Source organism: Tarenaya hassleriana, unplaced genomic scaffold (assembly GCF_000463585.1).
Source record: "Tarenaya hassleriana unplaced genomic scaffold, ASM46358v1 Cleome41, whole genome shotgun sequence".
NCBI lineage: Eukaryota > Viridiplantae > Streptophyta > Magnoliopsida > Brassicales > Cleomaceae > Tarenaya > Tarenaya hassleriana.
In genome coordinates, this window is record NW_010966933.1 from 711,073 (window position 1) to 734,974 (window position 23,902).

Consider the following 23,902-nt stretch of genomic DNA (forward strand, 5'->3'; position numbering starts at 1 on the left):
TCTAGACTCGTCTAGGCCCTTTGAGCGGTTCGCATGTTATTTGAAGGCTCCCTCTCAGATACACTTCACTCTATCTCAAGTATCACTCACCCGTGTTTCACATACAAATATGTTTATGCCCAAAGCTTTCACGACTCAAACACTCTCTCTCTCCTTGGGTGATCTCTTCTATTGTGCACGCCTCTATATTTATGCTCAGCCTCCTGCATAGGGTTTCCATTTCGTTTCATCATATTTGTTTTTCCTTTTCTTTATATTGGTATGTTTCTCTTTTTATCTAAGATCTTCTAGATGTTGAATCTTCTCTTGGTGCTATTTCCTTGCATTAATATATATATATATATATATATATATATATACCTGATAAAATATTTTAAAAAAGACAAAATAGTTTGTCGGCAAGCGAGGGTGATTTCATATGTTGGGACGTGTTGTGTCATGAGGCAAGGACAGTAGAGAAGACGTCGATGGCATTCTTTCTTATGGTCAATACAGCTAAGCCTGCTCTGTGCTGCCTTTATACTTAAAACGGCACCGTTTCGGCCCCTTGGTAGAACCCCCACTCCTTTTTTATTTCTTCTCCATGTCCATGTATGTTTTTGGTTATGGGCATTGAATGCTTTAACCAAATCGATAGATTTATTTACAATTTTATAATTATATATATATATATATATATATTAAGTTATAGAGAAGCTAATGAATAGATTGTGGTCTGGCTTAAAACAGAGAGAGTGCTCAGTCAGGTTGCTTACGAAACAAACTTAGGACAAAGACACGTAGTTTGCATCACTCGCAGGCAAGTGCCGACTGGTTACTGGCTATTTCGGTCTTCCCCCTTGTCGGTTGCCTCCCCACCCGGTTATCTCACTGCCACGTGTCCCTTCTTCCCCGTAACGCCTCAAAACCCCAAAAAACTGCAGATTTAAACCCCCCCCCTTTCTTATAAATGTTTTCGTTTTTACCACGTTTTTCTTTCTCTTTCCCCAAGACTTCAATTTATAGAAGGAAATGAAAAAAAAGGTTTATGAATCTAGTACCAAGTAAAATTATTTATTTTAATAATTTGTGGAAACATCCATTTTTAAGTAGAAATATGAAATTATTAAAAGGAATGACGTGTTGTGTAAAAGAAGGGATTTTGCTTATAAGATTAGATGCCCATAAGATCAGAGTGTCACAATCACAATTTTTGAGAAAACCCGTTGTTTTAAATTCACAAACCTACAATGAACATTTTATTATTTTTTTAAAATTAAAATATATTTTCCCCTTTGTTCAGAAAAAAATATTAAATAAAATGGAAAATAGAACCTCCCCGTTCCTCGAAGCTCTTTTAAGATTTCTCTCTCTTTCTCTGCTTTAATAGGAACCACAGAAACACCGCAATCTCAGGCACCGATAACTTCACCAGTGTTTCGAGTTCGTCGCAACTACCCAATTTTTGCGGCGTCGGAACTGAAACTACTATAACTATTATGCTTCCGGTCTCCAATCCATCCAGTCCGGAGAGGCTCCTCAAAGGACCCGACAACACCGCTCTCGACCGTAAGAACTCGCTCAACTCACTCATCTCGTCCTCCCTCCTCCGTCCCTACATCTCCCCCCGGAGCCACCGCCTATGGCTCCTCCTCTGCGTCCTCTGCCTCCAGCTCCTTCTCCTCCTCACCCTCCGCTCCATTCCTTTCCCGCACCACCGCTCCGCCGACAGCTTCCCCTCTCCCGCCGCCGTCGTTTCTTCCATCTCCGGAGACAGCCTCGAGGCGCCTCTCTCGACCCGGACCCAACCCGGTGAAGACTCGGATGGGTGCGAATTGGGTCGGGTTTTCGTCTACGAGATGCCAAAGATCTTCAACGAAGTGATTCTGCAGCACTGCGACAACCTTAATCCGTGGAGCTCTCGTTGCCACGCCCTTTCCAACGAAGGGTTTGGCAAGGAAGCTACGTCTCTGAGCGGCGTGATCCCGGAGGATTTGGTCCCGGCATGGTTTTGGACTGATCAGTTCGTCTCGGAGATCATTTTCCACAACCGGATTCTGAACCACCGGTGTCGGACCACGGAGCCAGATTCCGCTACGGCGTTCTACATCCCGTTCTACGCTGGTCTTGCCGTGGGGCAGTACCTCTGGTCGAACTACACCGCCGAGGATCGCGACCGGCACTGCCGCATGATGACGGAGTGGGTCCAGGGACAGCCACAATGGAACAGATCTAACGGCTGGGATCATTTCATCACCATGGGCCGCATCACATGGGATTTCCGCCGATCCAATGACCAGGACTGGGGATCAAGCTGCATCTACCTGCCCGGGATGCGTAACATCACGCGACTCCTCATCGAGCGGAACCCATGGGACTACTTCGACGTAGCTGTCCCCTACCCGACCGGATTCCACCCTCGGTCCAACTCCGATATCGTCAAGTGGCAGGAGTTCGTCCGCACGCGTCGCCGCCGGACCCTATTCTGCTTTGCCGGAGCCCCACGCGCCGGGATAAAGAACGACTTCAGGGGGCTCCTCCTCCACCACTGCGAGGAGTCGCGTGGCACGTGTCGCACGGTTGATTGCGGCGGAGGTCGGTGCTCGAATGGTTCGTCGGCGATTCTCGAGACGTTCCTCGACTCGGATTTCTGTTTACAGCCTCGTGGGGACAGCTTCACGCGCCGGTCAATCTTCGACTGCATGGTGGCCGGTTCAATTCCGGTAGTCTTCTGGCACCGAACCGCTTATTTGCAGTACAAGTGGTTCTTACCGGACGAACCGGGGAGCTACTCGGTTTTCATTGACCGGGACGAGGTAAAAAACGGCACGACGTCTATAAGGGAAGTGTTAGAACGGTACAGCAGGGAGGAGGTGGAGAGGATGAGAGAGAGGGTGATCGATTCTATACCGAGATTGGTGTACGCGAGGTCTCCGAATGGATTAGAGGGTTTGAAGGACGCGTTTGACGTGGCGTTAGAAGGGGTTTTTAGGCGATTCAAGGAGCAAGAGAATTGGTACAAATGGAGATGAGAATACAAATTCCGAATATTATCATTGTTATTTATTTTTTTTCTCTTATATATATACTGTAAATTTTAAGATTTAATAGAGTGGAATAAGGCAAGATCAGATTTTTTTATTTAATTTTGATTTCATTATTACATGTAGTGGCATTATGGCATATGCCCCTGTTTCATACCTAAACTCTCATGTTTTAAGTTCTTCAAACACTTTGTTTTGAAATTCAAATATAATGAATATGATTTTCTTTTACGGTGGGCCAATCGATTGACCAAATAAAAAGAAATCACCAACATTTTGTTTCATTGTAATCGTTATTTATTTGATTTTTAATCTAAGATCGGTTTTTATTACTTGTTTTTACCAGATTGGACCCAGTTTTAATGTCTCAATAGGTGTTTTGTTTGGATGTGGCTAATGACTGTCTGATTCAAATGTGGTAGGTAAATAAATTAATCCTCAAACTCAAAAATATTAAATGGGAATTTATATAACGAGGATATATCCTTTGTTTTGTTGTGAGTGTAAGTATGGATGATGTATGTGCTTTTGGTTAGGCAAATCAGTTATTTTTATTTAATATAAGAAATATGTGGTAAGATTCCCAAAGCTTAAAAGTCTTGAAAAGTATAAATAAAGGCGTAGAGAGAATAAAAAAAAAATGACCATCGAAGGAATCTATGCACTTTTCCATTTATTTATTTCATAAAGTTGAAGTAATTTGTGTCATAAAATTTCTAGATGATAATATTTTATTCTCTTTTTTTTTTAATATGAATAAATATAAGATAAGCTAAAATTATGAGTCCAACCATAGAATTGGAATTGTAAGTGCATGGAATGGGTACTCTCCTTTTCTCTCACACACGAATATATATATATATATATATATATATATATATATATATATGTCATGTGTGTGTATATAATTAAAGCATTGGAACACTTTAAAATTCCTCGTTAATTTGGGCCCAATATGGATGACGCGAATTCTCGATCCACTGTATTGTTCAGAGCTCATTAGTAACCCAAATACGGCCCATTAGGCCCTACACATTGACGACCCAATATTCATAATTAAAGTATTAGAATATTTCTCTTTCTTTTTGGTTGTTCGAGCTTAGAAAACAATTTAAAAATCCGGCCGTAAACATATAAGTAGACATCTAATAAATAAGACATGTATTATGTAGTGAAATCTATATTATTTTCTTCTCCGCTACTTTTTTTTATTACGAAAAAATTCCTTATATATACCTATAAAAATAGGTGAGTGATATATTTTATTTATAACATACGAAATACGAAAAAACTTTCTATTTCCTTTCTATTATTGCCAATAGACAGTATATATAAACTTAATTTTACAGTTTTTTTTAATTAGAAAATGAAGTATTTGCTATTTAGTAGTTCGTAAGTTATTACCGATTCGTACTGCCCATCTAACGGGAGGTGGGTTGTTTTGCTTTTTGGTAGGGTTTGATATTCTAAATGGAAACCCCTTTTTTTTTTGTTTTCCACATTTCAAACGTTTGAAGATTCAATTAATACACTGCAAAATAACGTCACACTTTCGTTATAGGTTTATCCCTCAAATGTTTCTTACACAAATAAAAAATTACGTTGAAGTAATGGTTGGTTAGTGGACTAAATTATCAGACGAGTTTAAATTGCTAGTTTCTATAATTAATTATTATTTTGTAAGAAATCAGTATCATAATATCATGGTATATGTTTTTAAATATCAAATTATGAGAAACTTCATGTAATAAATGTTAAATATATTTGTCAAAATTCAACAGTTCTATCATATAAATGTTAAATATATTAATTTTTTTTTTTTTGAAAAAAGAGAACTTCCCTTCTTCCTAGAGATCTTTCTTCGTCGTCATGCCATGTGTCCTGGTAAAACACTTGCGGTTCGTGACAACGAGCGTCAGGCATTTATAAACCCTAGACTCCTTGTCTCTCTTTCCTCTCCTCTCCATTCTCACCACCTCTCCTTTCCTTCTTTGAAAATGGCGCTCCTCTCTCTCTCCTCGTTCTCTCTCTTCGCCTTCGCTTCCGTACTGCTCATCTCCTTCGCCGTCCCGGTCGTCTCCGAGCCTCGTGCCTTCGAAGTCGGCATCATCCAGGTTCGTAGCCCTCTCCTGATTTCGAAACTTGCTTTTTCCCGAGAAAGCAGAGTTGATTTTGTCGTAATCTGAGAAAATTTCCGAGAAAATCCGCAGAAGGTGGAGGAGAAGTGCCCGTACACGGTGATCGTGAAGACGAGCTGCGTCTCGCCGGATTCGACTCGAGATCATATCAGCCTCGCCTTCGGCGACGACGATGGTAACCAGGTTGGTTTTATACTCGAATCTGGGTCGGTCCTACTTCGATTCCGGTTCTCTTTACCGGTTTGATAATTTATGTGATCGGTTCGGTTTTCCACAATCACCGCCTTATCCTCGAAACTAACAGACGCTTAACGCCGTTACAACGCTTGACGGAAATCGTTAAATATATTATGCGAAGGTATATGCACCAAGGCTTGACGAAGGAGAAACGTTCGACAAGTGTTCAACGAAGACGTTCCAAATCAAAGGACAATGCCTGAACGAGATCTGCTTCGCCTACATCTACCGGACCGGTCCGGACGGCTGGGTCCCGGAGAACGTCGAGATCTACTCCGAGGACGAAAAGGCCGTCAGATTCGATTTCGACAGGACCAGTGTCCCTGAAAACACATGGTTCGGCAAGAATCAATGCAACAACACTCGTCCCCAACCTCCTCCGTATTTCCCTCCACACACACCGTCGCCTCCTCCTCTTTTCCCTCCGGAACCGCCGTTGTTCCCTCCGCCGCCACCGTCGCGACCGTCCGCCGCGTCGGGCCTCCGGGCTGGCGAGCTCTTGGTACTGGGACTTGTTGGAGTTGTCGCAGTTATGGTGTTCTGATGGGTTTTAGCTTCAAGTTAATGGTGTTTTAAGTAAGAGTGGGTTTTACTTTTATGCGAGTATGTGTGTATGCATGGGAGTGCAATCAGTGTTCTTCTTCGTGGTTCCATGGCGGTTTAACTTTGGTGGTGTTTGGTAGATTGAATCGACTCGGTCTGTGTGTGCGTATGTCTTGTCTGTGCGTAGGTTTTAAGTTATTTTTCTATGAAATCTGCGTCATACCTGTTGTTGAACGTATGTTTTGAATGATATTCAATCTACGTACGTAACCAAGAAAATACGGTCGTATCTTGCCAAGATTTCAAAGAGACGGTGACAAGAAATGGATCTATGAGTCTTGTACGTACGCATGTATGTGTGTATATGTATCATCATCGAGAATGAGAAAAATCTCTTGTGGGTAGAAAAGAATGATAGAAATCTTATGGGATAAGTACTGCTAGGTCGATGAAAACTATAAAAATTTAAGCTTTATTTTTTTTTTCTGGTCAAAGTTTTTTTTTTATGGTAAAAAGTCTGGAGATGATATGCGTGTTAGAGAGGACGGGAGTGCATGGATTGTCTGGTAGTAGTAGGTGGAGTTCACGGGTGAAAATACGTCCACGTCACCCACCACTTTCTTTCCAATTTTCTCCCCACTTCCTCGTATTTTTCATATTTTTTGTAAATTTATAATTTTTTTAAACACAATTTCTCACTTTATAACTCTCGGTGTGATGATTTTTACTGCCCATGTAAAAACAAGGGTTATTTATGAGTTACCGTTAAGTGATAAGATAAATAATTATGGATTGAAAGACAGCACGGTGTGTACAACGGGGTCAATCGTATATACGCATACACACTTCCATTTAATAATTTTAAAATAGTATTTAATTACATCGAATTCATCGTTCTAAAGTGCCACGTGTCGGTTCTTGTTCTCAAGAAAATAACACATTTGAAGAAACCAGGGAAGGGATGACACGTAGACAAGGCCCTTACTATTTCTCCTCTTCGTCCTCCGCGGCGATGTCGAGAAGAAGCACGAATATGGCGTCCGTACGGCTCTTCACTCTCCTATGCTTCGCGATCGTACCATTTGTCTCTGTCGCCGGATCGTCCGTCTTCGGTCCTCATGCCGCCGATTCCTTCAATGTCAGCCTCATCCAGGTAAGGGTTTATTTCTTCTCTGCTTGTGTGAGTTTTCCCGGGGAATTTTATGGGTTTTCTCGACTACTGGTGTCAAAATTTCCTGGAAATTTTACGATTTCGCCATCTGTCTGTTTGGAAATTTTCACGGGATACGCAGAATTTAGGAAGCTGTAGCTACACGGTGATCATCTCGACAAGCTGTTCGTCGCCGAGGTACACGCGAGATCAGATCAGCATCGCTTTTGGTGACGGCTATGGAAATCAGGTTTTTTCTCTGTGCTAGATTTTGATTATTGAACTAATATGTGGTCATTTTTGCGGAATAGTTCATTGGGATGCGCTCATTGTCGTCTGAATTATTGGTCGGTCGTTTAGGCTTAGGGTTTCGCATGATCCCAATCAAACCTAGGATGATCGACAGTTTCTCGGTAAAAATTTTAATGCGGATGATCCTATTTTGGGAGACATTCTTAGTATGCAGAATCTGCAGCTGTTTTTGCGCAGATCGATCTTGTGGCAGTCCATTTTGAGGTCATTTCATGTTTTAGTTTTTCGAGTTACGGTTTGATAATTTATCACGGTTTCCACGGTGTACTCTGTTTATCATGGTTTTTTTTTTTCCTTCAAATTTTCTATCTTTAACTCAGTTTTATTTCTCTAGATTTCTACCATCTTCCTGATCGGTTGCATGACTAATCCATAAAGCATTGCTACCTGTAATTTCCAGGGGAAAACACATCATACGAATTTCGGTGAATTGCCCGGGACTAGTTTAAGAGCTTTTTCTTTCATTGCTTTGTTGAAGTGTCAGATGGGTCTGGGTTTTAACTGGAAGTCTCTGGTTCAACTGAGATATAGTTTTGTGTCTGTGGTGCTTGTTTATCTAATAAGATCAAGTTTGAATCAATATATATGTGTGTGTATATATATATATATCAAACTTTGAACGTTGTGTTGGCATTTTTACATAGACCATTGGATATGATAACAGGATTATTTATTCTTAACGGGTGGAGTTTCAGTGGATATAAGTGACTAGGTTCTAAAATCTGATCTTATATCCATCACCAAGAAACTTTGTTTTCAGTTCTAACGTCGGTTCATTAAGCTAAACAGAAAGCTCTGGTTTGACCTGGGTTTGTTTTGTTGATATAGATCTACGCACCGAGGGTTGATGATCCAGCCACAAGAACATTCGAGCAATGTTCTTCAGACACGTTTCAGATTAACGGACCATGTGCATACCAGATTTGCTATATGTACCTCTACAGGTCTGGTCCTGATGGTTGGGTCCCGGAGAGTGTGAAGATATACAGTCATGGTTCAAGGGCTGTTACCTTCTCCTATAACACATATGTTCCCGAAAGCATATGGTATGGTTTTAATTACTGCAACAGCGCCTCGGAATCTAACACCCTATCCATCGGTCTCAGACGGATTGTGCTCATATTTCTAGGGTTTGTCATCATGGGTGCATTGCTTTTCTAAGATGTTCTGGGTTAAGGTTGTGTGGGGGATGTTAATGAACATAAAGTACATATGTAGAATAATAAATGAATGTCCAGGACTCTTGGAGAACTGGGTCCAATGCTCGCGGTCTTCCCTCAAGATGGTAAGAGTTTTAGTTTATGTTTAGAGATATTAGAGATTGCATGTCAAAGCTCGGACCGGTTCGTAGAGAAATGGCAGTGCCAGAACTCAAAACCCGGACTTGGTTGTGGTATATGATCTTTGAGGTGAAAAAGGTAAAATTTTCTTCTTTGCAACTTCGTATGTTGGGAAAAAAAAATTTGAAGGTGACGTATATTGTGTTTTCAAATTTGTTTTTGTGCGCTTTGGGGAAAAAAGTTTGTATCTTGATGATTTAGATTAAGTGATTTGAATGTCCAAAATGTCGGTCGTGTACATTTTATGGTATATTTCGCACTCGTATATTCTAGTATGAAACAGCATTCTAGTATTATGCATATATTTTATTCACTTTGCTTTCAAAATTATGGTTGATTTAGTTTGGTGATCACAAATTTATGTGTGCATAGATTTTTCTCTTTATTTATATTGTTTTATACGAATTCAGATTTACAGTGTTGATTGTGTTATGATTATTTATCATATTACCTATTTGTTTTTTCATAGTCCATTTAGAATCTGATGCTAATATATAATTTTTTTGTTATAAATGCAAATTTGTTGCATACTTTTTTGTGAGACTAATTTTTTCGGTTAGATATAGGATTTACGTTTTATTTGATTTTGTTTCATTTCATGTTTGTAATAAATTCTGACCTCTTTTAATTGTTTTATGGTTTTTTCAATTTTTTTCAATTCTATGTTTGACTTTTCTTCTATGGCATGACAACAATTTTATATATTTCACATCAATTTTGATATAAAATAACTAGGTATACTTATATTAATTGAGCTATCTATTACTTGTGTAAACAAGAAAAAAAAAAGGAACTTAAAAATTCCGCGTAATGCGCTGGCAAGTGGCAACTACCTGTAAAATCGAAACGACGCGTATTCTACTGTCGTAAATGTGAAACGGCATGTTGTTGAGGAAACAATAAGGAAACGGCAATCTGAGGCTAAAGATTTTCTAATTCAACGGACAAGATTGCAGTTAGGAGTTAGGGTTTAGGTCAGAACGTCCTAAAGAGCGAAAAACTATAAAGGGAGGGTGAAACCCTAGTTTCCTCTTCCTCGTTAATCTCTGCCTGCTTCTCTGCGCTTGAAACCGCCTCAAAGTCTCTCGGAAGCAGGAGAGATTTTCCTTCGTCTTCGTGTTCTTCGCCTCAGTCAAATCTATGCCATCCCTTGTTTTATCCGACAAGAAAGAGGAGAAGAAGATGAAGAAGAAGGTTGCTCTGGAGACCCCAGAGTGGGATTCGAAGAAGGGAAAGAAGGAAGCAAAGCTGAAACTCTCCGATTCGGAGGAGGAATCGGAGAAGAAGAAGAGCAAGAAGAAGGAGAAGGAGCGGAAGAAGCGCAAAGCGGAGGAGATGGATGTATCGGAGGAGGAAAAGAGCGACACGAGCTCTGAATTAGTGGAGCCGGTGAGTTCCAAGGTGGAGAAGAAGAGCAACAAAAAGGCGAAAGTTGATGAAGAGGAGGAAGAGGAGGAGAACCCTAACGCCGTCACGAAGTTTCGTATTTCGACGCCGGTGGTGAATAAGCTAAAGGAGAAGGGAATCGCGGCGCTGTTTCCGATTCAGGCGATGACGTTTGACATGGTTCTCGACGGTTCTGATTTGGTTGGACGCGCTCGCACTGGTCAGGTATTGTCGGCGATCTGTATCTTTTCTTTTGTTTAATCGTCTAGGTAGTGTCGACTTTGTGTCCAGAAACTTGTGTTGGGCATCTCCTAGTCTATTTGCTTCTTCACGCTTCACTGTTGTAATCAAAGTTGTATTACTGTTGAAGTTTATATCTTCGCATGTGTTAGTTCTCAATGTGGAAGTCCTGTAGTAGGAGAATGTAGTGGTGAAGCTTGAAGTAGATTTGTGGTGTTTTCTGCCTACTGAGTACATAGAGTTAGAAATTTTGAAACTTTCAGTCATGTGCAGTGATTGTAAATTTATGAGGATTCTTGGTTTCTGTAATTTGAATTTCTGCGTGATGATATTGTTCAATTTTTTTGGGGCTTGGCTGATCAAATCTGGTCTTGTGCAGGGTAAAACACTCGCCTTTGTGTTACCTATTTTGGAGTCATTGACAAATGGACCTTCGAATGCCTCCAGGAAGACTGGATATGGCAGGCCTCCGAGTGTTTTGGTGCTTTTACCAACTAGAGAATTGGCTAAGCAGGTATTGATTCGGGACGAATGCTTTTGTGACTTCCATTTGAAAAATAGAAACTTTGATACAATTTGATGTGCTTTTAAGGTTTGTACTGATGGTATATTTTTCTCTCAAGGTTTTTGCTGATTTTGATGTGTACGGAGGGGCAGTGGGGCTGTCTTCCTGCTGTCTCTATGGAGGCGATAGCTACCAGCCTCAGGAGTATAAGTTAAAGCGAGGGGTAGATATTGTCGTTGGAACCCCTGGTCGGATAAAGGTAAAGTCTTCATTTGATTTTTATACATCAGTTTGAGTGCTCCAGGAGCTCCTTTGGGTTCTGAGATCTGTGTATGCACGAAACAAACAGTTTTGTGTAGTTCTTACTGTCTCGTTTCATATGTTGTACTGATGTTTTAATGCTTTCATCAAAATTTGATGCAGGATCACATTGAAAGGGGTAACATTGACCTGAGCTTTTTAAAGTTCCGTGTTCTTGATGAGGCTGATGAAATGTTGAGAATGGGTTTTGTTGAGGATGTTGAACTCATATTGGGTATGTTATTTTGGTTGCGGGATTCTTTTGAATTTCAAGAATCTTATTTTGAAACTCCCTATAATTTCTGTCAAAATCTTCAGGGAAGGTGCAGGATGCCACTAAGGTTCAGACACTTCTTTTCAGTGCTACTTTACCAGATTGGGTGAAGAATGTGAGTCTCTTCAATATACTCTCTTCATTCTTGAATCAGCATCATTCTGATTATCCGATTGTATTTTGCTCTTCTGTTCCTTTCTATATGTTGCTGAGACCTTGCTTGCTTTCTCCAGATTTCTTCTAGGTTTCTTAAACCGAACAAGAAAACTATTGATCTTGTAGGCAACGCGAAAATGAAGGCCAGTACCAATGTCAGGCATATTGTTCTTCCCTGTAATAAACAAGCCATGTCTCGTTTGATACCTGATGTCATCCGTTGTTACAGCAGGTCAGCACTTGTAATTGGTTGTCTGTGATTGTTGATTGTACCAATTTATATTCATTAGTTTCTTCTCGTAAACTCCAAATCTAGCAGTTTTTAATGAATATATATGTATACCTTGATATGCAGTGGAGGCCGTACCATTATTTTTACTGAGACTAAGGATTCTGCCTCTGAGCTTTCTGGTTTGTTGCCTGGAGCACGAGCGTTGCATGGTGACATTCAACAATCACAGCGTGAGGTATGTAATATTTGTGTTAGATTCCTCGCTTTTCAGGATCTGTCTATTACTGGGAGTGCAGTCGGGAATCATCTGGCCTTCTACCCTTTCTTGATTGTTGATCCAGAAACAAGAATTTGCTGAATCTGAGTCTTCTGGTTTCAGGTTACTCTTGCTGGATTTAGGAAGGGAAATTTCTCAACGTTGGTGGCTACGAATGTTGCAGCCCGTGGGCTAGATATCAATGATGTGCAACTCATTATCCAGGTGTGTTACAGCTGATGAGCTTTCCTTTGCAGTAATATTTTGTCACACTTTTTCTTTGGTCTGAAATCATATTTCATCTCTGGTGTAGTGTGAGCCTCCACGTGATGTCGAGGCATATATTCATCGGTCTGGACGTACAGGAAGAGCTGGTAAAGCAAAAATTCTTGGATTGCTTTTTCTACCTTTTTGCTGCTGTTGAATTGTTCTTGAAGCATTTGTGAATTATTCTATTCAGGCAACACTGGAGTTGCTGTTATGCTGTATGACTCGAGGAAGTCCAACATATCAAAGATTGAAAGAGAAGCTGGTGTGAAATTTGAGCACATTTCTGCTCCTCAGCCTGATGATATCGCCAGAGCGGTCGGTATGGAAGCTGCTGAGAAAATTACACAAGTCTGTGACAGGTAGTGCTTCTTTGTTTGAATAATTAGAAGTCTTTGAAGAAGTGTTGCAAAGTTCTGAAATAATACTCTGATGTTGCAGCGTCGTTCCTGCTTTTCTGCCGGCGGCCAAGGAATTGTTGGAAACTTCTGGTCTATCAGCTGAAGAACTTCTTGCCAAAGCCCTTGCAAAAGCTGCGGTGAGTTTAGTTTTTTTTTTTCTTTGAATGGAATTCTTCTCTTCAGCACGGATTTCATGTTTAGTACGTGGTCTTGAATTTCGCTACACGTGCAGGGTTTTACAGAGATTAAAAAGAGATCGCTCCTTACTTCCATGGAGAACCATGTAACTTTGCTTCTTGAAGCTGGGAAACCCATCTACACCCCATCGTAAGTTCCATCTATCGGCTTCATCTTCCTTAGGTTAAGCTACTCAAATCTCATATTTTGACCAATGACTTCATCTGTTCGAAAGTATCATTCTAAATTCTAATAACCCATGTTCTAGAACAGGGGGCAATTAGTTTTTTTTTTTTTTGTAGTTATAGTGAGAGAAGTTGAAGTTGAATACTCTTCAGAGAGTCTAATGTTATGTTATGTTATGTTGGCGGGTTCAGTTGTGGACGCTTGCCACATGTCTCTTCTTGAACATGTGATTTATGTATGTTATGAATGTGGGCAGATTTGCGTTCGGGGTGCTGAGGAGATTCATGCCGGAAGAGAAGGTCGATTCCATTGAAGGGATGACTCTTACGGCAGATGGGATGGGTGCTGTGTTCGATGTTCCACAATCAGATTTAGACACATTCCTTGAAGGTATTACATCCCATGCGGCCTTCTCTGCATCATCTTCCATATATATACATATTCGAGTTCTTGGGTTCTTTTTCGAATCTAATGACGAAGTGAATACAAAATCTGCAGGGCAGCAAAATGCAGCCAATGTGAGCTTGCAGGTTGTGAAGGAGTTGCCACGTCTTCAGGAGAGAGAGCAATCGAGAGGACGGTTTGGCCGTGGCGGAGGCTTCTCTGGCGGTGGCAACCGTTTCGGCGGTGGCAGAGGCGGTGGTTTCTCCGGTCAACGGACCAACAGATTTGGCGGCCGTGGCGGCGGAGGTGGCAAAAGATGGTGAAAACCCTTCGTTCCCTTCTTGGAAGATTCCGAAACTCTTTACATTTATGAAACGTATTTCATTAGTTTTGATTCAAGAACCTCGAAGAGGATTTGGTCCTCCCTCAGTCTCAGTTTTGTTTGGTTAGAGATATTGATGAAAAAAATGTCTGAGAATATATATATATATATATTGATTCACACCGATGATCATCATGTACAAGCAAATATGGACCGTTTATTCTGATTAAAAACAGCGAAATTAGTTTCTAATTGGGTGCCAGTAAGGATCAAAATGCAAACCCACTGAAGAAAGTAGAGGCAAGTCTTTGGAGTCTCTGATCACGATCTTCACCGCTTTGGCAGTGACAGTGCCACGTGGAAGCCTATGAAGCCTCTTGTACCCAACTGTTGTTCCTTCTACCACCATCTCACCGTCTACGTATACTTGATGTCTTTTGATTCTCTGTCCTAACCCTATTGCCTCCTGAATCCTCACCACATTGAATCTCGACCCTTTGTCTCGACACGTCATCTCGATCCAATGGTCACTGCCATCGTCGATCTCTTCGTCCGGTGACCAGTATGTCCACATATGGTCTTTGTCGATTACGTTTTCTGGTCCGAAGCCACCTCCTTGCCCACCCCTTTGGCTACTAGCTCTCACCGTACAATTCTCTGCCTTGTTTTTGGAGAATGTACGGTCCAGTACGGATCTGAACTGCCTCAATCTTTGGACGTCGGGTTCAGGGATGAGACCGGTTGTGTTTGGTGGGACGTTGATGAGAAGAACGCAGTTCCTTCCCACGGAGTTGTAGTATATCTCTAGAAGCTCACTTAGCTTCTTCGGAGACTGTGATTTGTGCCAAAACCAACCTTGTCTGATCGAGACATCACACTCTGCCGGCACCCAATCTGTCCCCTTTGGGTCTCCTGAATTCAGATATCTGCAGCAACCCTCACAAATTAGCAAAAAGAAAGAGATACAGAAGTGGATTGAAATGAATATATATGTGGTGATGACTGACCCGAGAGTGGTCGAGCTTCCAATGGAGAGCAAGGTCCGGTTGATGGACGACCAACAAGTCGAACCGGCGAACCCATGTTCGTTACCGACCCATCTGATATCAGGGCCAGCGTCCGAGAAGATGTTGATTGATCTTTGCAGCTCCTTAGCCATTTGGAACCACTCCCCGAAGTGATACGACATGTTTGGTGCATTTGCACCTTTGGCCCCATCGAACCATATCTCCTTCACGCTCCCATACCTTTTTCAACCCCATGATTTTTCACATATAAATCAAGAACTTGACTAATAAAAACAAAAAACGAAAGATGACCCACGAAAGTTTTTGAAGTAAATTAACGTTATTACTTGGTGAGCAATTCTTGCAACTGAGCCAAGTAGTACTCGTTGTACAACCTCTCGTTGCCGTATCTCATGTCATGTCTATCCCACGGCGAAAGGTACAGTCCCACATCGACCTTTCCTCCGCCGTGAGCCACCGCCGCCTGGACGAGCTCCTCCACGACATCTCCGCCGCCGTTCCTCCACGGACTGCTCCTGACGGAGTGGTCGGTGTACTTAGACGGCCAGAGACAAAACCCGTCGTGGTGTTTCGCCGTCAGCACGACGAGGGATATTCCGGCGTCACGAGCCGTTTCGACCCATTGAGAGGCGTTGAGGCCACGAGGGTCGAACAGGGAGGGGGTCTCACGGCCGGTCCCCCACTCGGAACCGGTGAAGGTGTTGATGCCGAAGTGGAGGAATATTATGATCTCTCTTTCTTGCCATTTGAGCTGAGAGAATGATGGGAGGGGAAGTACCGGCAACGGCGGCGGATGCGGCCATCGGATCACGTCGGCGGAGGCGGTGGCTCGACGGAGGAGGAGTAGAAGGATTGTGCATAGCCCAGAAAAATGAACTTTGATGGTGAACTTAGGGTTCATGACTAACTGAAGTGAGGGACCCAACCCAAGTCTAGAGAGAAATGAGTGTGAAGAGGTTAGAGAACTTTTTATTTATTTATGAAATATTGAAGATAACATAAGGTTTTCGAGTAAATAACGAAATCGATAAAACCTATGGAATCGGATGGATGGATGAAAGAAATGTAAAGCGAAAGGATAGAGAAAGCCACGATGGGTGGGCCCCGCCGGTAGCTGCCACGTTATTTTCACACGTGAATATATATTTGTTGTTGTAAATCTATTCAAATATATGATAAAATCACAAATATTTCGAAAGTAATGTATTGAAAACCTAAAAACGGAGTTGGTCCATTAATCTGTTTAAACCCAATAAGAAAGCAAGGCCCATTTAACCAAATTCAAATTCAAATTCAAATTAATAATGGGTTGATGGGTTGGACCCTCAAAATCTATTGTTGGTCTTAGCTCTTATTCTATGTTAAGTATTGCTCTTATCCGTTATTCTTATAATAACTCACCGAAATCATGGAATTCCTCAAAAGTTGGATCAAGATTTTAGACCACACATTAATTGTAATTAAATACGCGATTATCGCGAAGGAGATATATGTCTTTTTGCACAAAGCCCATTATGCTGGCCTTCATGTATTAACCTAATAGGCCTCCTCAACGTTAGCCCGTAAACTATTGGGCCCCACCACATATTCTCTATCATTAGAAATTGTGTCACGGTGATATAAAATCACTAATTTTTTTATATTTGTGGTTAAGAACAACAATCCCAGCTTTTTTTAATGTCCCATTTCACAGTTAATTTCTATTTTCGTTTCTATGTTTCGTAGAATCCTATTTGTCTGAATATATATATATATATATCGATAAGATGTAGTGGTTTCTTGAAATTTTTTTATCTATTTAAATCTCAAACAAACAAATATATGGATTTTAAAAAAAAAAATTAAAACGATCATTTCATACATACTTGAACTGTTTTCTGCAAAGTAACCATGAGATTTGTACAATTTCGCACTATTTAAATTGTGTTATACTTTTTCATGAAACGTGAATTAATGAAGCCAAAAAATATGTGCAGCCGATTGGTACGTCTTTTTTTAAATTAGTGTGTCCAAAAATACATAAACTATATAGGTCAAGTTAGGTGCAACATGTGTTCGCCAAGTGCACATATTCATGTATGGTTTCTGTTTTCCGTCCGACACAGCATTTATTGAACTATGTATGTTTATGTTTTTTGCAAATTTCATTACACGTTAGGGTTTTCATTTTTCTCGCATTTAATTGGTTAGAAAATAATGCGGGAAGTTAAACAGTGCGGTTAAACCGAGCTGAACCGGATATGCGCCGTACCAATACGGTTTACGCTAACCGGTTTTCTGAGAACCGTACACCGGGATTAGTCAGATCATTCCTAACGTAACCGAAGTCGGCCCGGTAAGTACATGGTACGACCAGACTTTCCTGTTCGTCCCTTTTTCTCTCTCGAAACTTAAATAAATTCTTCCTCGAAACTGTTACGATGAAATAATGCTCTGAACCCGTTGATTGAAATTTCTGATCCGTCAGTCCCAACTCAAAATATACATACATAAATATTATACATATATATATATATATATGTATATGCATATATTTTTTACCCCTAAAAACATATAGCTTCCTTATAAATCTTTGAAAAAGTAAAATTGAATACAACAAGTAATTAAAGTTATTTTAAATTTTGGTGGCCTCGTGGTAAGTGTATGCTTTGAATTCAAATCCAAATTTAGAGAAATATGTTTAGATAAATAAAAAATTATCTTCGAGAACGGTTGGTTTCAGATCTGGTAGATTATCTCGCAGCAAACCCTTGATTAAAGTTTTTTCTTATGTCTCGTACCGGTAAACTTGTTTCTTCTGCTATTTATTGAACTATAAGACCGGTTTGATTCGGTTTGGTATACAATGTAAAAACTTGAAAGAAGAAGAGCCGGTATTGAAAATACGGTGTTGGTCTGGAATTTGTGAATATTAATTTTTGAATCTTGCAAATATTTGGAGTTCGTCCTTATTGTATAGGTTAGGGAGTGTGGTCCCTTTTAGCCATGGCTAAATTTGCAGGAGGGGCTTTAATGTTTTATACAAAGATCCAAAATGTCAAGTGGGATTTTTCTTAGTATGAGACTACAGACGCATATATACAATATCCCATTAGGGTTTCTTTCATTTCTCTCTTCCTTCTTTTATTTACTTCATTTATTAAAATTAATTGTATTTTTTTTTGTCTAAGGACAAAAATGGGTCGTACTATTATGACCGCACCCCCTTCATGTGATTCACATTGGCCACACTCACTTAATTAGCATAACTATTCGGTCCCATGCCCTATAGTGGCTGATTTGTGGGTATAAACAATCGCTTAAAAAAATATAAATTCCAAATCTTTTTATGTAAATATATATTTGTATTAGTATAATACGGTGGTTACAAAAATACGCGGTTTAGCGGACTAAATAGTGGCGTAATACACAATATGAGATGATTAATACTACTCCATCCGTTTCATATTAAATGACGTTTTATAATAATATTTTTGTTTCAAAATAAATGATGTTTTGAGATTTTTTTATGTAATTTTTATTGGTTTTTTTCAAAATTATTCTTAATTAATATTGTTGAAATGTTTTATATATTTAGAAATAACAATTTTCAATGGTAAGTGTCAAAGGATAAAGGATATAAAAAATGAAACGGAGGGAGTAGTTGATATTAATTAATATTTAGGGTTAGCAGTTAAGAGAATGGGCTTTTTTATAAAAAAAAAAGACCAAATTGAAAAAATAGAATAAAAATTGAACGAGAGGGAAAGGAGACGTCATAGTTTTGAAACATAACGGTCATAATTGAAGATCCCCAACAAGGGACCTCGTTGTTTGGGAACCTCAGCCCTGCACTTCTGTGGGAATCTTATTGTAATCTGAGTTTCTCTAATATCAGACCTATATATATATATATATATATATGATTATATATATATATATTTATATATGTTTGAAGTATGCAAATATTCAGATTAAATTTGGATATGCATGTGAAATATACCATTACAACGGTCTAAAAACATGTCCTGCTTCAAGAAACTAGAATATGCAGTTATGGAATTTTTAATATATGATATATTTTTTTTGGTATAATAATATATGATATATTTGTCAGTTCAAACATTGTTTTATATTATGAAACTTATAGCGAATCATTTATATATAATTAGCCTTTTTTTACCCTCAATCTAATGTCTAGATAAAAGAAATCTTATTAAATGTTTGAAAAAAAACATTTTAAATAATATACATTTCATCTGTACATATATACACAGAGAGACAGAGGAATAACATACAGCCAAACGATGCCACCACGACGAGGCCCACCCGACCCCCACTTACCATAATTTATTTTTCTATCGTTTTCATTGATAATACATATGAATTTTTATATTTACAAAAACAAATATACAATGTTGCGGTAATAAAAACTAAAAAAAAAATCACTGAAATATAAAATAAAACTAAATATATAGAGTATTTAAAGGACCCGATTTCTCCGCCTCTTTCCATCTTTCTCCTTTTATAACGCACTTAACACTCTGCGAGTTATTCTAAACTCACTGCGTCTCCTCCTCCATCTCTTCTCTTCACACACACATACATACATATATTTATATATATATATACACCAAAAACAAAAACACGAAAACCCATTGAATCTTTTCGTCGTTTCCGGTCGAAAAATGGGAAGAGAGTGGTACAGATCAGTCGCCGGCGGCGGTGGCGGAGGAAGAACTTCGAAGAAGAAGACGGCGGAGAATGAGAACGGAAGCCGCCGGAGTAAGAGTAATGTGACGAAGGAGACGCATGGCGCAACCGTCGCAGGTTGTATGAATGCTGTCTTTCACTTGTTCGATTTCCACCTTTTCCATTTCCCCGTCACGACCCATCACCACCGTCCGATCGACCATGACGATTTGCCTCAGCATCTCTCTCTTCCTAAAGGTGCATTCGCATATATATACATACACACACGTGTATGTGTTTGTGTATGTGTTTATATGTATATATACAGTTGATTTTTTATGTGTAGTGTTAATAATGTCTGTTGATAATTCAGGAGTGGAGGCGCCGAGGAATAGTTTTGAATCGGCAGGGGAGACTCCATTGTCACCATTCCGTAGAGATAATAATTTGAATCTCTCGGTGAGTGACTAACTAATATGTTTTATTGTTATTTATTCATTTGAAAAAAAAATAGAAATTGTTATATAGGTTCATGTAATGTAATTATATCTTCTTGGGCTTCCCACATCTTATTATTTTATTTTATCCCTTGAAAGAACCCCCTTTTTTTTTTCATACAATCATGCAGATAATCATATATTTAAAAAAAGTTTTTTATTACTAATCAATGTATATATATTCACACTTCACATCTTTCTTTAACCTTTTTTTTTTTGGAAATTTAAATCCAGAACTTGGGTATGCAAATCAAGACCAAACCAACAAGAACATCAAAGCTCGAATCGAATTCAAGCAACGAATCTTATTCTCCAAGCACAAAGACACCAACTTTGGTCGCGAGACTGATGGGTCTCGATCTTCTTCCCGACAAATCCCTCAACTCACCATCATCATCTTCTTGTTCTTCAGCCTTATCCATTGATCTTGGAACAAGGGATCTCCGTACAAGACGCCATAGTACAAGACACAAACATTATTATTCTCTCCACAGAAATTCCGTGGACGGAGGAACTCGCTCTCTCCCCGAGACGCCGAGGATTTCGTTGGGAAGAAGATCGGACGCGGACTGTTACCAGCAACGCAGGTTGTCTCTTCGCATCAACAGAGACATGAACGTGTCTGAATCAGAACAAGAACACGGGCACGTCCGGTTCTCGAGCTCGAGGCTGAAAGAGAGGAAGATGAACGACGATAAAGAGAATCGGAGTCCGAGAGAATACGCGAGGCAGATCGTAATGCAGCTGAAGGAGAGCGTCAGTCGGAGAATGGGCACTGACATCACAAACACAACAAGAAACAAAGAACAAACCAGAGATTACGGTCACCACCATCATCATAAAGATTCCAAGAAAGCTTCCAAGAACACAACCAGTGACTCATCTCCAAGATCGAGAACGTTGGAAAGCCCGAAAACAAATCAACCTTCGCGGGCAAATGTCTGTCAGATCGTGGAAGAGAAACCAAGGTTAAGGGCAGTGCAAGAGGAGCAGCAGGCAGAACAGGGACAGGAAGAAGAACAAAAGCAAGAACGAGAAGCACGAAGAAAGAACGTGAGCAAGTGCAAGAAACCGGAGAAGGAGATGAGATTCGGTTCGAGAATGGTGAAGCCGCCTCAGACCATGCAAGAGGAGCCATTTGTTCGATCACCGGCCGGTAACAGAGCATCGAATTCTACTAGTCTTCGTCATCATCAAGTAGACAAGAAGTGCAGGAAAACCCCACTCTCGAACTTCACCACTGTTCCATCTCTTCTTCCCTTCAAGAATGACCCGGTAACTAATTCACTTTGTTCTTTTTCCCCTTATTTTATTACATTATCCTTATCTGTAATGATGATTTTAATGGTTTTGTTTTTTTTTTTAATATGGAGTTTCCAAGGAACAGAGGTTTGATAAATTTAATGTTTATTGCAGTCAAACTTACATGTGGGTGCGTTAAAGGTCACGGCAAAGCAACCACCGAGAAACAGAGCATCAGAGTTTCTTAGTTGTCCGAGCCAAACTCAAACTCACATTGTCCGAACACATATCACCACAACTACTACAACCTCCGCCGCCGAGTTTGATTACGTCACCAGAATCTTACGGCGAACCGGAATCGACAAAGACACACCAATCTCCCACGCGAAATGGTTCTCTCCTTCCCATCCTCTCGACCCATCAATCTTCTACTTCCTCGAACACTTCGCCATCACATCGGCACGAACCAAGAGCTCGACGGAAAACATGGGTCTCCGGTGTAACAGGAAATTACTGTTCCATTTAGTCGATGAGATCCTCGTCGATGTCTTAAAGCGTCACATGAACATGAAACCGTGGGTTAGCCATTACCCGATTCGATCTCGCCAGGATCTTCGCGGGTCGGAGCTGGTCGACGAGCTGTGCCGGAGAATCGGGGAGTTCCCGTTATCGAATTGTCGGGTTCTCGAAGATATTGATGCTCTGGTCGCTGGAGACTTGCCGGAGACGGCAGCTGAGAGAGAGTTGGCGCTCGAAGAGGAAGGCGAAGGGGTTGTCACGGAGCTCGAGAGACAAATCCTCGAGACGCTCGTGAGCGAAACGACGACGGATTACATTATGGGGTACGAGACGTCGTCGTTTCATGGAAAGGTGTCAGTGTCACGTGGGATGTTCACGTGACGAGATGCTTTTCAGATGTGGGGACCCACTTCTTCCCTCTTAGCGAGCTGCGACCGGAACCTGGGGCCTCCACGTGGAGAAACTAGGCCCACTGAACACGTGGCGATAATTTATTGGTTTATGATTATTGTATAGATTTTCTCATTTTGGTTCCCTTTTTAATTCATATTTTCTATCAACTTTTTCTTGTTTTTTATATAAATAATTCAAAAAATGTGGGGCGTGGCACTGTAACATATATCTGTCAATTCTGTTGTTTCTTCGTAGTGACCTATATAGTTTTTGTCCCCCATGTATTCCAACACATTATGGGTATCATATGCTATAAGTAAAATATTATTCATTAGATATTTGAATTCTTTTGATCTGAATAGTGGACTGTTTATCACTTTTCTTCACCATCCTCGAACCCACCTTTGAATTGCGAAGAGAGGGGGGAAAAATCAACCCTTGAAAATTTCGTAAAAGATAATGATTATATATTTAAATTTTAGACATCCCATGTATGAGATAAGATGCATGTGCAATTTATTATGCGAGTGATTATTCTATGTGGTAGCGATTTGATCGATGCTTGTACAAAAACTGTGAAACGGTCTTCAAAAGCCTTAGACGATTATGGACTTCAACGATGAGTACAAAAAACGTACGTATACTTCAATAAGAATCTTGCATGTCTGGTTCCTGTTATGCCACATGAGAGTTTGTGCCTTGAAGCGGTTAAAATAATTCTGCAGAATGCCAAATAATAATAGTAATATTTAATAAATATATATATATAAGAAGAAGAAATAAAAGTTTTTTGAAAAAGTTGATAAAAGTAAAAAGTAGGAGAGAACCTTGCAAAGTAGTAAAAAGACAATACGAAAGATGGGTTTTGCATGGACCCGAGACATGTACGTGGAGATTAAAGCTAATTGTGTCCTAATGGAGACAACATGCATGCATATGTCCTATATATGGCTCCGTCTATATAGTTTAGTACCTGAAACGAATATACAAGAAAACGAGAAAATATTTTGTTTGAAATTGCGAAATAATTTTCAGTTTGTTTTCACATTTTCTAAACCCGGATGAAATATTGGCCAAAACCAAGATTGAACTTTAATCAATTCTTTCATGATTCGATTCTAAAACTAAACTATAAACTAGAACCATCATTAATTATAATTCTATCGATCGTTCAGGCTCCATCTTTAAAAACTTATACATATAGTACATACATCCTATCCTAAGTGCAAGAATTTATCTTTTTGAAAGCTAAAATCTTTTTTGCTTTATTTTTCTCATTTTGAATGATGTACATGAAATCGAAACAAATGATAGTTGCACACGCACAACATATATATATATATATATATATATATATATATATATATATATATATATGTTGTGTATGTGTGTGTACGTTGTAATAGTCCCTATCTAGGGGTCCAACCAAATTGTTGACCGTTCAACAGGAAAATTCAAAATTAGGAGCAAAGGTTATAAGATAAGATGCGAAGTCACATGGAGTTTTCCGCCTATGTTAGGGGGATGATTTTAAAAATATGATATCACCTAATAAATATATGATATCGAGAGGTTAATACGGTTGACCAAAGTCCATTAAATGATGTTAAAATTAAACAAGTCATAATCTAGCATGAATATATATATATATATATATATATATATATATATATATATATATATATATATATATATATATATATATATATATTATATATACGCA

General features: G+C 39.7%; 6 protein-coding genes across 6 annotated transcripts; 5 read left to right on the plus strand and 1 right to left on the minus strand.

The window, feature by feature from the left end:
* The first annotated feature begins 1,302 nt into the window (after window positions 1–1,302).
* Window positions 1,303–3,191, plus strand: LOC104824838 (xyloglucan galactosyltransferase XLT2). The gene has a single exon (XM_010557013.2). It carries the CDS (start codon window positions 1,479–1,481, stop codon window positions 3,009–3,011), a length of 1,533 nt encoding a protein of 510 aa, XP_010555315.1. The 5' UTR covers window positions 1,303–1,478; the 3' UTR covers window positions 3,012–3,191.
* Window positions 3,192–4,970: 1,779 nt separating this feature from the next.
* On the plus strand, window positions 4,971–6,206 carry LOC104824839. Its single transcript, XM_010557014.2, has 3 exons — window positions 4,971–5,137; window positions 5,234–5,344; window positions 5,520–6,206. The coding sequence occupies exons 1-3, from the start codon at window positions 5,021–5,023 to the stop codon at window positions 5,940–5,942; spliced, it is 651 nt and encodes a 216-aa protein (XP_010555316.1). The 5' UTR covers window positions 4,971–5,020; the 3' UTR covers window positions 5,943–6,206.
* A 697-nt stretch (window positions 6,207–6,903) lies between these two features.
* LOC104824840 lies at window positions 6,904–8,684 on the plus strand. Its single transcript, XM_010557015.1, has 3 exons — window positions 6,904–7,094; window positions 7,234–7,341; window positions 8,232–8,684. Exons 1-3 carry the CDS (start codon window positions 6,954–6,956, stop codon window positions 8,562–8,564), a joined length of 582 nt encoding a protein of 193 aa, XP_010555317.1. The 5' UTR covers window positions 6,904–6,953; the 3' UTR covers window positions 8,565–8,684.
* A 1,199-nt stretch (window positions 8,685–9,883) lies between these two features.
* LOC104824842 (DEAD-box ATP-dependent RNA helicase 7) lies at window positions 9,884–14,009 on the plus strand. Its single transcript, XM_010557017.2, has 14 exons — window positions 9,884–10,354; window positions 10,749–10,883; window positions 10,993–11,133; window positions 11,298–11,409; window positions 11,493–11,563; window positions 11,682–11,836; window positions 11,960–12,071; window positions 12,216–12,317; window positions 12,406–12,466; window positions 12,553–12,721; window positions 12,801–12,897; window positions 12,993–13,087; window positions 13,380–13,513; window positions 13,622–14,009. The coding sequence occupies exons 1-14, from the start codon at window positions 9,884–9,886 to the stop codon at window positions 13,828–13,830; spliced, it is 2,064 nt and encodes a 687-aa protein (XP_010555319.1). The 3' UTR covers window positions 13,831–14,009.
* LOC104824841 (alpha-L-fucosidase 1-like) lies at window positions 13,967–15,873 on the minus strand. Its single transcript, XM_010557016.2, has 3 exons — window positions 15,184–15,873; window positions 14,837–15,076; window positions 13,967–14,755 (listed from the first exon to the last, which is right to left on the minus strand). Exons 1-3 carry the CDS (start codon window positions 15,756–15,758, stop codon window positions 14,071–14,073), a joined length of 1,500 nt encoding a protein of 499 aa, XP_010555318.1. The 5' UTR covers window positions 15,759–15,873; the 3' UTR covers window positions 13,967–14,070.
* A 3,500-nt stretch (window positions 15,874–19,373) lies between these two features.
* Window positions 19,374–22,401, plus strand: LOC104824843. The gene is made up of 4 exons (XM_010557018.1): window positions 19,374–19,786; window positions 19,902–19,987; window positions 20,260–21,300; window positions 21,442–22,401. Exons 1-4 carry the CDS (start codon window positions 19,525–19,527, stop codon window positions 22,165–22,167), a joined length of 2,115 nt encoding a protein of 704 aa, XP_010555320.1. The 5' UTR covers window positions 19,374–19,524; the 3' UTR covers window positions 22,168–22,401.
* The last annotated feature ends 1,501 nt before the right edge of the window (window positions 22,402–23,902 follow it).